Below are 13,047 nucleotides of genomic sequence, written 5' to 3' on the forward strand. Positions count from 1 at the left end.
GCAGCTAGGCAGGCTCCGGCCGTCAGCCGTTGGTTGCGCGCGGCGTGTCCCCCGCCGCGCAGCGCACCCTTCCCCTCCGTACACCACGCGGAAGCCGAGGCGAACTCGGGCACGCTGATGGCGCCGTCGCCGAGCCTCGATTCCGGCCGACCGGAGAAGCCCCGTCGCCGCCATCGTGTTCCTCCTCGGGGCGCAGCTCGTGGTCACCACCGCCGTGTGGCCCCCGCCGTCTGCCGCCGCCCGCGGAGTCCAGGGGCACGCGTCCCAGGATGGAGGAGAGGACGGTCGTGGATGGCGGCGGTCAGCCGGCGCGCGGAGGCTGTGTCGGGGGGACGGCGGCGGGCGGGCCGCCACGTCCCTGGCCGCCGCCGCACGCGCGTGTCCTGGGCATCCTCCCTGGCCACTCCGCTGGCGCGCGCCTCGGTCGCCGCTGCGCCCGCGTGGACCAGGCCGCTGCCGCGCCCGCGTCCTGGGCCCCGGACGACTCCTCCACGCGCGGCGGGATGGGGGCGGGCGCCGGATCCGCAGGCGGGGGTAGCCGCCGCCACCGCGGGGGGCAGGCTCGGGCGTGGGGGGCGACGTGCGGGATCGCATGGGGGTTCCCTTCTGGAAGGGCAAGTGAGGCAGGGGCAATTTGGTCCAAAATTGCTACTAAATACTTGACACCGGGAACCCTAACGGTTGCAAGCTAACGGATGTAACATCAGGGCTATAGAAGGGACTGAAAATAAAAAGATGGTCATAGAAGGGGATTTCAACTTTCCAGGGCCATAGAAGGAAGTGCAGTTTGCTGGAGGGCCTTACAAGGAATTTTCCCTAATAGATAAGGGTATGCACAACGGCGTCCGAATCCGCGGATCCCCACCACCTCCAACGGCGTCTAGGCCATCGGAGGCGGGGAGAGCCCGTCGGATTTGGCGCCGGAACGACAATCACCCTCGGTTCGCCCTTTTTACTGTAGAGAGGGGGAAAGAGGATTCGAGAAGACACTGCCGCCCGTGCCTGCCAGCAACTAGAGAGAGAGGTCGCAGCAAACTGCTAGCCCTTGTCTAGTTCTAGTTGTAGCAGCCACCATCTCGTGCAGATGGCTTCTTTAGGGGCGCGATTATTCATCGCTTGAGGCAATAGATTACCAAACCATCACCTCAACACGTGGTATCATGTGGGCCGTTAGCCCACTAATATGGCATGTGTGCGTTGTTAGAGGAGAGAGAGGTCCACATGCAGAAGAGAACAATGACATGACATCACTCACATACATAGAAAATTTAAAATTAAATAAGCTATAACTACTAAATCGAGCATCCAAATTAAATTTTAATTACACCATTAGTTTTCTTATGACAAGATCTTCAAAACAAGACCACACTTGCCTATGTTTGGATAATATTTTTTTAAAATATTTTATTTAATATTAAATAATCAATTTCGGATCTTCGGAACAAATAATTTAACAACACAAACAAATAATTATTTTTACGAACAAAAAATTAAATATAACGAACAAATAATAATGTATATTGAACAAAAATATTAAACATCACGAACATTTGATTGTACAGGATAACTAATGAAAAATTAATATCACGGACAAATAGAATCTACGCGTGGAACAAATAATTTGACGTTGCGAACAAATTAGTTACAAGCAGACATATAATTTTACATTAAAATAAATAGGTCTACATTACAATCATATATATATATAATATTCAATTCATGAAAATTCACATGTAAACAATTATTTTTACAAGTATATATACACATGCTAAAACAAGTTAGCATACAAAGGAAATAGAATCACACACCAATTTATGAATCTACAATATAAAGAAAAGAATCTTCATATGAAAAGAAATATATTAAGTAAGTAATAACAAATACACTAAGTATTGTAGTGATAAAATATATAATTTCATAAATCTTCATGCTAACAAATTAATCTAAAAACACCAACTAAAATATAGAGAAAAAATTTTAAAAAAGGAAAAAGGACAATAGAAGAAAAAGTATGTTAAATGAGAGAAAAACAAATAATGGAAGGAAAAATGAAAGAAACATATGAAAGGGAAAAAGAATAAAAAATAACAAACATGTCAGGCACACTCATTTTCTAAAGAATCAATTATGAATTTATGTAGATACATAAAATAAAGAAGAATGAAATGGTTTATAAATAGAGGAAACATCTAATTAGAAATAGAAGAAAAGAATAAATAAGTAAATAAGAGGAAAAGAAATAAGACAAAAAATTCATAGAGTGGATAAAAGTGAAAGTGCAATGAAAGAAAAAACGGATGGGACAGAAAACGAAATAAGAAATAGTAGCACCAGTAATAATAAAACTAGTAACGTAGGAAGAGAAAAGTAAAAATGAAAATGAAATAGCTCTAGCCTAACTGCAGCACCTAGTGGCAGTAGCACCTCCAGCAGCTTTACAGCGCACAAACATAGAGACCTGGTAATTTAGCACATCAAATAGCAGCAGCACATGAAAACTTGGGGTTCCGACTCACAGTGAGCTGCGATAAATAAAATAAGAAAAAAAATGTACGACAACCAATTAGAATTTAATAATGGGCCGAATTCGACTGTAACCAACTTTTGTGCTGGTACATTCGTGTGCCGGTTTTGACATTTGAGAGATGTGAAGCCAAAAACTTCTGGAACCGTTGATCGGAATTGGACTCTTGAAGCTACCTACACAAGATTTGGCACCAAATTACCTGGGCGGCAGCATGGTTTCTGACTTTCTTCAGTACCATACAGAACCGGATACAGAACGCTACAGAGATCTAGCACGGTATCAGATTATTCTACGAGAACATGAATAAAAACACTCTACAGAAATTCAAGTACTCATCAAGTAAACCATAGTTTGCTTAGACATCGACGTGTCCAGAGTCAAGACGAAGATCCCAACCTTAAATAATTATAAATCTAGACTAGAAGAGCACTGCCTAGATCCGATGGATCGAATTAAGCATCGTAGGAAATCTTCTTCCTCATCTTCGTCCTCGTCGTAGCTCTCGTCATCATCATCCTCATCCTCCAGCTCGTCCTCGTCTTCATACACCAACTCGTTATCTATGGTGGTTCGGAGAAATATATCAATGCCTCTAGACTTGGGCACGATGCAGAAGAAGTCCTTTGGCATCCCATCAGACAAGGACGAGCTTCTCACGGCATCCAGTGTTGAGATCTGGTGGTGGCCCGTGAAGCACGAGAAGACCATGGAGCACCCAAACCTCGAGTCCGTGGCCTCCGGCTGGATGCAGACGAGGGAGATGGTGTGCCCCAGGGGCTCCACGGGCGTCATGTTCATGAGGAAAACGTTGCCGTCCGGGGCATGGAGCACGAGCGGGCCTGGCTGAAGAGTGAGGTTGAACTGCTCAAAGTACTTGAATTTCATGGACGGCCACTTGTGGTGGTTGGCAACATGGTTCGCCAGCGCCACCGCTGGCCCAATGAACCCGCATCCAGGTTCCGGGCAGAAGCACGGCCCATGCCGGCACGCCTTCTCGTGCATTTTCTTGTTGAAGTAAGTGATCTTCTTGGTGCATCCGTTGTTGGCAAAGCAACAAGGAACCTCAATGGATTCGACAACACGCTCCATGCCGTAGCAGCGCTCAAAAGCAGTTCTTGGGCATAGGGGGCACTTCTTGAGCCTGGCGCAGCATGAGTTGCAGATCAAATGCCCCACACCACACTGCAATATTGGAATCATTAAATAAACCCTCATGAGAGAATCTCTTTGACTGAAGCAACATGAAATTTGACAAAAGCATAGATAGTATACATCTTCTGTAATGTGTAACATAGTCACAAAGTTCCTGGGTCGACCGGGTCGAGGAACGGGGTCGATGGTCGAGGGTCGTCACTTTATAAAATTGTGGTACGAAGAGGGTATACATCTATGGAACGATAAATTATTATGTGGAACGCGACCCTGATTCATCGGGGTCGATATCTTCGGGTCGATAAAGACAAAAACTATATATGTGCTACTAATGAAGAAACTAATCTGCACAAGCATATAAGAAACGTATAAAAGAGTACATTTAGACCATGCTACACGTACTCAGCTCATTGTCTAACAAAAACCACACCAATCCACTGTCCTTAACCTCCTTATCCCAACTAAATCTGCTAGTAATGGGGCTGCGACCCCTTTCAAACCGGGACACGATCCAACCTTGAATGGGACACTGACCCTCTTCGACCCCGACCCTCGAATCGGAACGGTGTTCCCGGGTCGAGGGACGAGGCATCGACCCCGAATCCTGTGACTATGATGTGTAACCTTAGTTATTCTGTTTTTGGTATATAAATACAACAAACAGATCTGATGTTCTTCAGAAATTAATAAATTGCTTTTGGTAGATCGATAGAAGATTTCATTTTTCAGAGGGAATCGATAAAAAGACTTTGTTAGCCTGATGTTCTTAGAGATTATCTTGATCCTATTCACAATTCATATATATCTAGTGTATGTACCTGCAAAATCGGAGGCTTAAGGGGCTCATAGCAGACGGGGCAGTCCAAGGCACCCATTGCCATTCTCACTCCGTCCACCTTAGTTTCCCCTTTCGGCTCCATCACCTGCAAAAACCACTAGCTTGCTTGATATTGCAAGTGCAACAAAGAGGTCAACATACTGTACTGACCAGAATAGTTCCATGCATTCTTAGTGTTAACATATATCCTTAATTTATTAATGTGGCCATTTGCAGGAAGGGCCAGGAATCAGAATTCTGAACATGATTTCCAAGCAATAGAATCTTATGAAAAGTAAACAAAATAACAGAAAATGGTAACATACATTTTTCTTACTGATTAAGCCTTCCTATATATCGACCCAAATCTCACTAGCTTAACAGCCAAGCCTAGCCATCAACTCATCATTGCGCTTAGACAGTTTGCACTACTGTATCGTGAGTTCAGAATACCCACAGGACAACGGTCAATTTTTGTTCAAACAATGATAGATCACCACAGTCAGCTTTAGAAATGATAGATCACCACAAATCCCATGACCAAGTTCTTCCTTTGAATCACGCATAGCGAACACCTGTGAGCCTAGCTGCAGTATGTGTGCAAGGACTCCTCCTGCACCCAGGAGGCGACCCGGACTAGTAATAGTGAAGGAACATACACAATGGCATAAGTGGTCATCTATTCAACAAGAAGGTGTGCAGCATGTTTTCATTAAACAAATTCGATCCCTTTGTTAAGTGAAGTCAGTAAGTTTTTGTCTATACTCCTCATGGGATCCAGGCTCCAGACAAATCAAGACAAAAAAATCTGTCAAGGTAAACCGGTAAAGTAAGTTGGACGCAGGGATTTTATCAAAGCCAGATAAGCATTGGAAGTGATCATGTTCTTCTGATGCAGAGATAATCGTGCCATGTTCATATGAGTATTACATATATAGGAGTGGTTTGCATTAGACTTTCTGTGGCAAGCTGCAAGCATATGGTACCTTGGCATAATTTCGAACTTGGCAGTGACTACTACTCCCAGTTCAATTTTCTCCTGATAGGAACAGGAATATTTGGGCTGTTTTGCCCCCATGTCCTCGGTTCCTACACAATGCGCCTTACACCAACAGAGAAAATCCTTCGCAGTGCACGTATGCGGTATCAGTACCATGGTTTAAGCGATGGGTATGCTAGAGATTCGACACGGAAGCATACGAATACTGTTAAACTCTAGTTCCGCGCAGCATAAACCCTAATGACTAACCGTTGGAGCCAAATTGTGGCGAACAGGGAGGTGTGTAGCCTCACCTGAAACACCTGGCCGCCTCGAACGATGAGGCGCTGCTGGGAGTGCTCCGTCGCTGGCGAACCCTTCTCTCTCGACTGCTCCACCGGGCGGCGCCCTCCTCCCTCGCGTTGATCGGAGCCCGTCGATAACGTGGGGGAGGGAGGGGAACGGACGGGAAGCAGAGTAAGCAACGGAGTGGAGGAGTGGGGCAGAGGAAATGGGCTTGAATTCCGAAGGCCTATGCCCGTTGCTTTTGATGGGCCTCCGCATTGCGGTTTGCGCCTTCACGGGAGAGAGGATGTGAGGAGTTGCTACAGTGACATCGAGTGCAGCACCTGAAAGTCTGAAACTACACCTGCAGACGCACTGCTTCATTCAAGTGTAGTACTACCTGCTTGGCTGATTCTGATACTTCGTCTGTTTTTATTTATGTATTATGTTTGTCCAAAGTAAAATTTAGCAAATTTTGACCAAATTTGTAGAAAGAAATAATAACATTTACAATAATAAATTTGTTTCATTGAATCCACCATGAAGTATACATTAATAGTGCATATGCTGGATAGTATAGTTATTGCTATATTTTTCTATAAATTTGGCCAAAATTAGTTGAGTTTAACTTAGGATAAATCTAATACGGATGTAAATAAAAATGGAGAGAGTAATGTATTGCCTACTACTTCCTCCGTTTCAAATAAATTTGGTTGACCTTTTTTACCTCATATTTGACCACTCATTTTATTTAAAAATTTGTACAAAATATTACTTCTTTTATTGTGACTTGCTTTACTGATAAAATTTCTTCAAGAATGATTTAAATTTAACTATATTTGTATAAATTTATTGAATACGACTAGTGATCAAATTTGGAGTCAAAAAAATCAATCAAATAAATCTACTATCTACTACTATCTAAAAAGCACGAAGTTCTGTTTACCGCTCTCGTGGGTCTGTCTCTCCATGAGTCTGCCAGCATCGCATGTCAGCCGTCTGATCGTCATCCTGTGCATCTCGTGCCTCCAGCCCTTCCCCTACCCACCACCTCTGGTAACGAAACCGCTGGCGGCACCTCCCTCGCCTCCCCGGGCCTCCCCCACTTCCCACGAGCAGTTTCAGCTCGCCTTTCTCCTCTCGCATCGTCCCTCTCTCTTTCCCTTCGCGTCCGCACGCCGTCCCTGGTCCCTCCGCCCGCGCTCGCCGCCGCCGTTGCCTCCGCTCTCCCACCCCGAACGCGCGCCGCTATCGCGCCCGCCCTCACCGCCTCCGCTCTCTCCCGCGAGCGCGCCGCCTCGCCCCTCTCCGGCGACCCCGCCGTGCCTCCGCGCCGGCTCCTCCCGCACCCCCACCGCGCGCCCGCCCTCACCGCTGCCAGCCTCTCCTGAGAGTGAGAAGGCAAGCCTGCGCTGCCGCAGGCGCAGGGGCTGCGGTTGCGGGTGCCATTGCCTCCGCTCTCCTCTCCCCAGTCCCCACCGCCCCCTGCCGTCGCCTCCGCTCTCCTCTCCGCAGTCCCCACCGCGCGCTGCCGTCGCAGTTCACTCCGCCCGAAGATCCCGGCTCGCGCCCTGCGCGACGAGTCGGCAGGAGCCCCGAGCGCGTCGGCAACCTCCGGCCTCAACCGCGCCCAGCAGTTCTGGTGTCCACCGCAACACGCCGACGCTGCTGCTCGCCCACCGGAGCAGTGCGCCAACGACCGCCCGCGGCCCCTTGGAATCGCAGACTTCGCAATAGCTTCTCCGCCTTGTAGCCCAGTTGCATCTCTGCGTGGAAGGCAGGAAGGAGGCGGTGGACGTGCTCATCCGGTACGTCGTGCAGCAGCTGATCTCGTGGAGTCATGTCCTCTAGACGACGTCAGCGCCCCGGTAACCTATGCACAAGGCATGTTCGAAGGTTTGCCTCACACAATTCTGAGCTTCTTGCTTGCACATCTCACTTGTGTCAAACGTTGGTTTTCGGCATTGGGTTTAGCTGGTTGATTGGCACAAAAAATAATTGCTTGCTATGTTATAGTTTCTGCTTCATCTAAAAACTATGGAATTACATCTATTTCCTCTAACCTTCGCTTGAAATCTTCACGTGTTCCCCATTTTTTGGCTGAATTTGTGAAATGATGCTATAGTAACAATGTTTGAGGCAAACAAATACTCCCTCTGTCCCTTTTTAAGTGTCGTCTTCGATATGCGTGCCACAAGTTTGGCTCGATTTGTAGAAAATACGAGCAACGTTTGTATCTTCAAATAAATTTATTAAAAAACTAGATTAAAAGATCTATCTAACAATATCAATTATGTATCATAAATACTAATATTTTTTTATATAAAATTAAGCAAAGTTGTTTCTCGAAAAGCGAAAGCGACAGTTATTTAGGGACGGAGGGAGTAGTTTTTAGATTCAATTTGGAGATATAGAACTGTAATAGTGTAATTGATTGGGCACTGTGATTTATTAATGGTTACTTCTTTGCTATGAGGTACTGCGGCATGCTTTCTCGCGCACACTGCGAGGTCCTATTACCAGCACCAAGGTGATGTCATTATCTACTGATCTTGTTCATTCTTATGAGAATGCAGTTCCTGAATATTAGATGACATGTGTATTTACATTACACTGTGCGTCTGTGCCTGTTGTTTTACACATGCTCAATAGTAGCTCACCTCCGTTTGGTTTCATAGCATGACATGCCAGTGTTTTCACTTTCCAACCTCTCATATCAATCAAGCAGGCAAGAAATAGGCACACTCCTGGCCATCATTGGCGAAGGATCAGGGGTGCTACCTGGGTTGCATTGGTGGAAGAAAGTAGGCTAGGAATGGAATTGAGCTCCAAGCTCCAACAGGTAATCTATGTTCTCCTCTATTTATATCCTGAATGCAGGTCCCAATAGACTCTGCTCATCAGTTAATGACAAACGGCTATAGGTACCGCAGAGGATGGCGGTGGTCAGGTTAACCAGCCTTGTTTTGAAAATGCATACCAGCCTTGTTTTGAAAAGACATGCATGTCTTGGACTGCTCGTTGCAAAGATGATCGGCGCCCCCAATTCTACTCCACTTTTGTACTTCACTGTGCTGGCGGTCTCCATGTACATGAGGGGTATGACGTGCATGCCCAGGCCGCCACCCTCCAAGTCTGGTTTGCCAAGCTTGCCCTGGTACACATCTCCAAGGCTATCGGGTACCTCAAACCTGATCACTACCTAGCATTCGTGGTTGCTATGGTGAGTCCGTGCCGCGAGCTATTGCTGCTTAGTCATCTGTCATATTTGTGCTCAATTAGTCAGTTATTAGATGAAGCAATTCTATCATAGAGCTAGGTTTGCTCTCAGAGTTAATATGCAGTGTAAACTTAACCAAGAACAAATTCCTTTGTGTGAAGTTTCTTTATGTGTGTTACAAAATTCAATTTTTTAGGTACAAAGGACATTTGCCTGAAAGTATTTTTGGTTAGTTTTATTATCTGAGCTTATATTAAAGAAGAACATGATCTGTATATTTTCAATACAAGTGTTTTTACAAACTAATGTCTACTTACGTATTTTTTTTCCTACAATAGGATCGTATATCAGAAATGCAGTGCCTTCCTAAGCATTCTGTGATTATTGTGCTAAGATGATGTTGAGTTTCTGAATACTGCTAACCCAGAAAAGGATCAAGACACCTCTGTTTCATGTGTAGTATGATATTGGATCTGTGGAAATGCAGAAATTCCAATCTATTCCAGCATGAAGATGAGACCAAGAGTCAATTAAATTTTTTGCGCTCCAAGGACTATCTCCTCCTCTGTTGTCCCATGGATGAAAAAAATACTTCAGTTATGGAAATGTTGGTTCCGTGGAGTAGCTTCTTTGTTTTGTAGGTTTGGGAAACGCGAGGACACAAATTTGCAAATTATCAGGATATGCACCTTGCTTTGTTTAATTTTAAAAAATTACATACTTCAATTAACTATTTTTGTGGGCTCTGTGTACTTAAATTCTTTTGCTGTCCGTAGCAAATGTTTCATATGGCGAAGTATGTGATCATGTAGAAATTTTATTTTGTCCATGCCAACGCACGGGTAATAAAAGTGATCACAGGCAAACCCAATTAAAAGATAATTATATTGTGATGGGCTTTGATCAATATCATAATGCATCTTTCTGTAACATCCCGAAAATTCACCCAAGTAAATCACTCGCTGAAAATGTGTTTCAAAATCTTTTTCGTCGTTGAGTTCGAATCATTTCAGAATCTTTTTCCGTCCGAGCTCCTAATCTCCCAAAATCCTTCCAGGCGTTTCGCCGTCCGACACCAAAATCAATCGCCGTCCCTTCTCTTTCTTTTCCTCGTCCCGTGTGTTGCGCTGCGTGTCGCTCGACCGCCGCGCGTGGTCGACCGTCGCCGCGAATCCCGCCGACGGCCGCTCTCTCTCTATCTTTTCCTCCCACTCTTCTTTTTCTTTTCTTCTCCTTTTTCCCTTTTTCTTTTTCCTCTTTTCTTTTTCTCCTTTCCTTCTCCTTTCTTCTCTCTCCTTCTCCCTGCTCCCGTTCACACGCCACGCGCGCCCCTGCTTCCCTGCCCACACGCGCCCTGTTCCTTGCCCACGCGCCCCACGAGCCCCGGATGCTCGCCGCGTCGCCCGTCGTCTGGCACAGCACCCCTGCGCGGCCGTGTTCTTGTGCCTGCCTCGGCGCTCGCGCTCGCCGAAAGCGGAGCTCGCACAGCCGCCGCGCGTCAACTCTCCACTGGCCGCCTCCTCCCACTTGTGCTGCGCACCACCGCCCACCTCTGCGGGCCTTGTCACTTCACCGGCCACCTCCACGCCATAACACCGCGCTCCAGGACACCGGCAAGTGGCCGGAGCTGCCCCACCGCCATTAATGGCCGCGGAGCTCGCCAGCCACCGCGCCCCCTCCTCCACCACCTTACCCTGTTTATAAATAGGCCCTTCCCCGCGCCCTCGAGCTCCACAACCACGCGCCCCCTCCCTGGCCCTGCAGCACCGCCGCCCCGAGCTTCCCCACCAGTCGCCGCTGGCCTCCGTGGCGCCGCCGCCTCGCCGCGCCCCGGCCCAAATCGAGGTGGGGGATGGATTCCCTTGTGCCCCTCCTCCCCGGCCGCCGCAATGCCCCCAGGGCCGCGGGCCCATGGCCGCCGGCGCCCTATGGCCCCCTCCTCTGCTTCCTGTCGAGAGGAGGAAGATGAGTGGCAACTTTGCCAAGAGTCCCCTCCCCTTCCTTCTATTCTTTAAAGAGCCCTTCCCCTTTATGTTATTTTCCAAATGAACCCCCCATGTTCTCCCTAATTAAGAATTAGTCCCTCTGCCATATAGAAATAATTATGAATATATCCTTACCCTTTCCGAGAGTAACCCTGATATTTCCAAATATTATAATCAAGTCTCTTCCTTTCCAAAAGTATTTACAAGTAGGCCCCTGAACCCCAGTTTAGCCCTTAAACCTCTCTTCGACCTATCATTTCATGCGCGAAAAATCCTCCAATCGCCCTGAAACGTTACCACGTCATTCCTAATATATTTTTAGCCGTGCCATTAGAAAATCATCCAAAAAATATTATCCCTGTCTCCATATCTTAATTTTCTCTGATTCGAGCTCGGCGATAAAACCTTTATTTCTTTTATTTATTGTGTGTTTGTTTGTGTGCGCCGTAGATACCGGTGTGAACGAGGGAGAACCCGTCTAGGAGTTCGCCGAGCAGTACCGCGAGCCGGAGCCTGAAGAACCGTACCGTGAGCGGGAACTCCCGGAAGGCTTTGAAGACGGCAAGTTCAATCTCATCCTTTGATTGCATATTTCGACCCAGTTTTATAAACACAACCTATTGGCCTGTTGTGGCAGAACTGCCCAAATTAATTCGGCTCAAGTGCGCTAACCATCACCCTAAAGGTAATCCCGGCTAACACGCACTTCAAACGGAGTAATCTGGTCGTGCTGTCGGGTAAAGTCCCGAAGAATCCACCTGAGCGTCGATCGAACCCAAAGCTTACATGCAACTCACACGAAGGTGAGTCCAGAGAGTACAACATTTCACAAGTATATTACATTACCGAGTCTTAACTTAATTATTGCAAACCAAGTTCGAAATCTCAAAAAGGTACTTGAAATTCAAATTGAAAGTAGCTCAGAGTTTAACTGCAGCGGAAATAAAACGAGTTCTAAACGACGATACAAGATGTCATGATGAAGCCCGTACATGACATTACTTGGCATTGTCATCGTTGGCTAGAGTCGTATCCCACTCCACCGAATCAGGAGGTAAAGTACACGACCAAGTCAAGCTAGCTATCTGATCTTCAAACGTATCACCTGAAAACAAAGTTGAGCCACAAGCAAGGCTGAGTATACTAATACTCAGCAAGGCTTACCCGACTATGGGTATACTTAACCCACTACCTAGACATGTAAGGCTTTTGGCTGGAGAGGTTTGTTTTGCCGAAAAGCAACTAAGAGTAAATCCTTCATTTCAAATTTTAGCTTCAAAATTCTAGTTCAATTGACCATTCTAAGTGAGCATCTATCCAATAGCATACATGGTGAAAAACAATTATTTTTCATCATTCAACCATATTCATCATCCTCATTGTTCCACTTCTTACTCTATGTGGCAAAAGGGTTAAGCAGTCCCAATATCCGTGAGAGGCGGACGATTCGAATCGAATTTGTTAACCTGGCCAGGCAGACCTAAACACACGCATGGGAACTGAGTCCCCACGCAACATTTCCCCTTTCTTTCCAGCTCGTGGATCAGGGTCACCCCCTTCGACTACAAGCGCCCCACGCCACGGTCGACGCCGGGTCGTGATCACGCTTGCACCCGCATGTGGCCGCATGAGAAACAACGTTCAAAGAGGGTGTGGGAAAAGTCCACTCCCCGGGCTGATCAGGTACTTAAGCTTACCGATTACCATATTTCTCGGCATGTGGTTAGTACGTTCAAACGCTTAACCACCACTACCACACACCGCTGCCTTATCCATTTTCACTAAACAGACGGGGTATCACAAGTACAACAACCCCGCCCGTAAACCTTATGATTGCAGCATGTAGTAGACATTCAACTCCTATGAGCTCGCGAGTGACAGGAAATCACTCGACTTCTACCGAACCATTAGCATAGCCAACTAGCGACCTATACATGCTAGTATTCAAACATAAGTACTTAAGATTATGCAACTAAGGTTCCAAACAATTCCTACAAACTTAAATGCACAAGTAGATAGGAATATAAGCAGTTGCATAAATTTAAAATAGATAGGACATGCTCCGGGGCTTGCCTTCCTGAG

At 46.5% G+C, this 13,047-nt stretch overlaps 1 protein-coding gene and 1 long non-coding RNA gene across 3 annotated transcripts; one reads left to right on the plus strand and one right to left on the minus strand.

Moving 5' to 3' along the window:
* Positions 1 to 2,796: 2,796 nt before the first annotated feature.
* LOC120650242 (putative E3 ubiquitin-protein ligase SINA-like 6) lies at positions 2,797 to 5,920 on the minus strand. Its single transcript, XM_039927282.1, has 3 exons — positions 5,790 to 5,920; positions 4,498 to 4,602; positions 2,797 to 3,709 (listed from the first exon to the last, which is right to left on the minus strand). Exons 2-3 carry the CDS (start codon positions 4,597 to 4,599, stop codon positions 2,933 to 2,935), a joined length of 879 nt encoding a protein of 292 aa, XP_039783216.1. The 5' UTR covers positions 4,600 to 4,602; positions 5,790 to 5,920; the 3' UTR covers positions 2,797 to 2,932.
* Positions 5,921 to 6,853: 933 nt separating this feature from the next.
* Positions 6,854 to 9,713, plus strand: LOC120650243. 2 transcript variants are annotated; one of them, XR_005665541.1, is made up of 4 exons: positions 7,108 to 8,290; positions 8,489 to 8,602; positions 8,685 to 8,983; positions 9,319 to 9,713. It is a non-coding gene; the product is annotated as an uncharacterized LOC120650243 (long non-coding RNA). The 2 variants fall into 2 exon arrangements; XR_005665540.1 differs by lacking the exon at positions 9,319 to 9,713 and having other exon boundaries at positions 6,854 to 8,290; positions 8,685 to 9,278.
* Positions 9,714 to 13,047: the final 3,334 nt, after the last annotated feature.

The sequence above is a fragment of the Panicum virgatum genome, chromosome 9K (genome assembly GCF_016808335.1).
Source record: "Panicum virgatum strain AP13 chromosome 9K, P.virgatum_v5, whole genome shotgun sequence".
NCBI lineage: Eukaryota > Viridiplantae > Streptophyta > Magnoliopsida > Poales > Poaceae > Panicum > Panicum virgatum.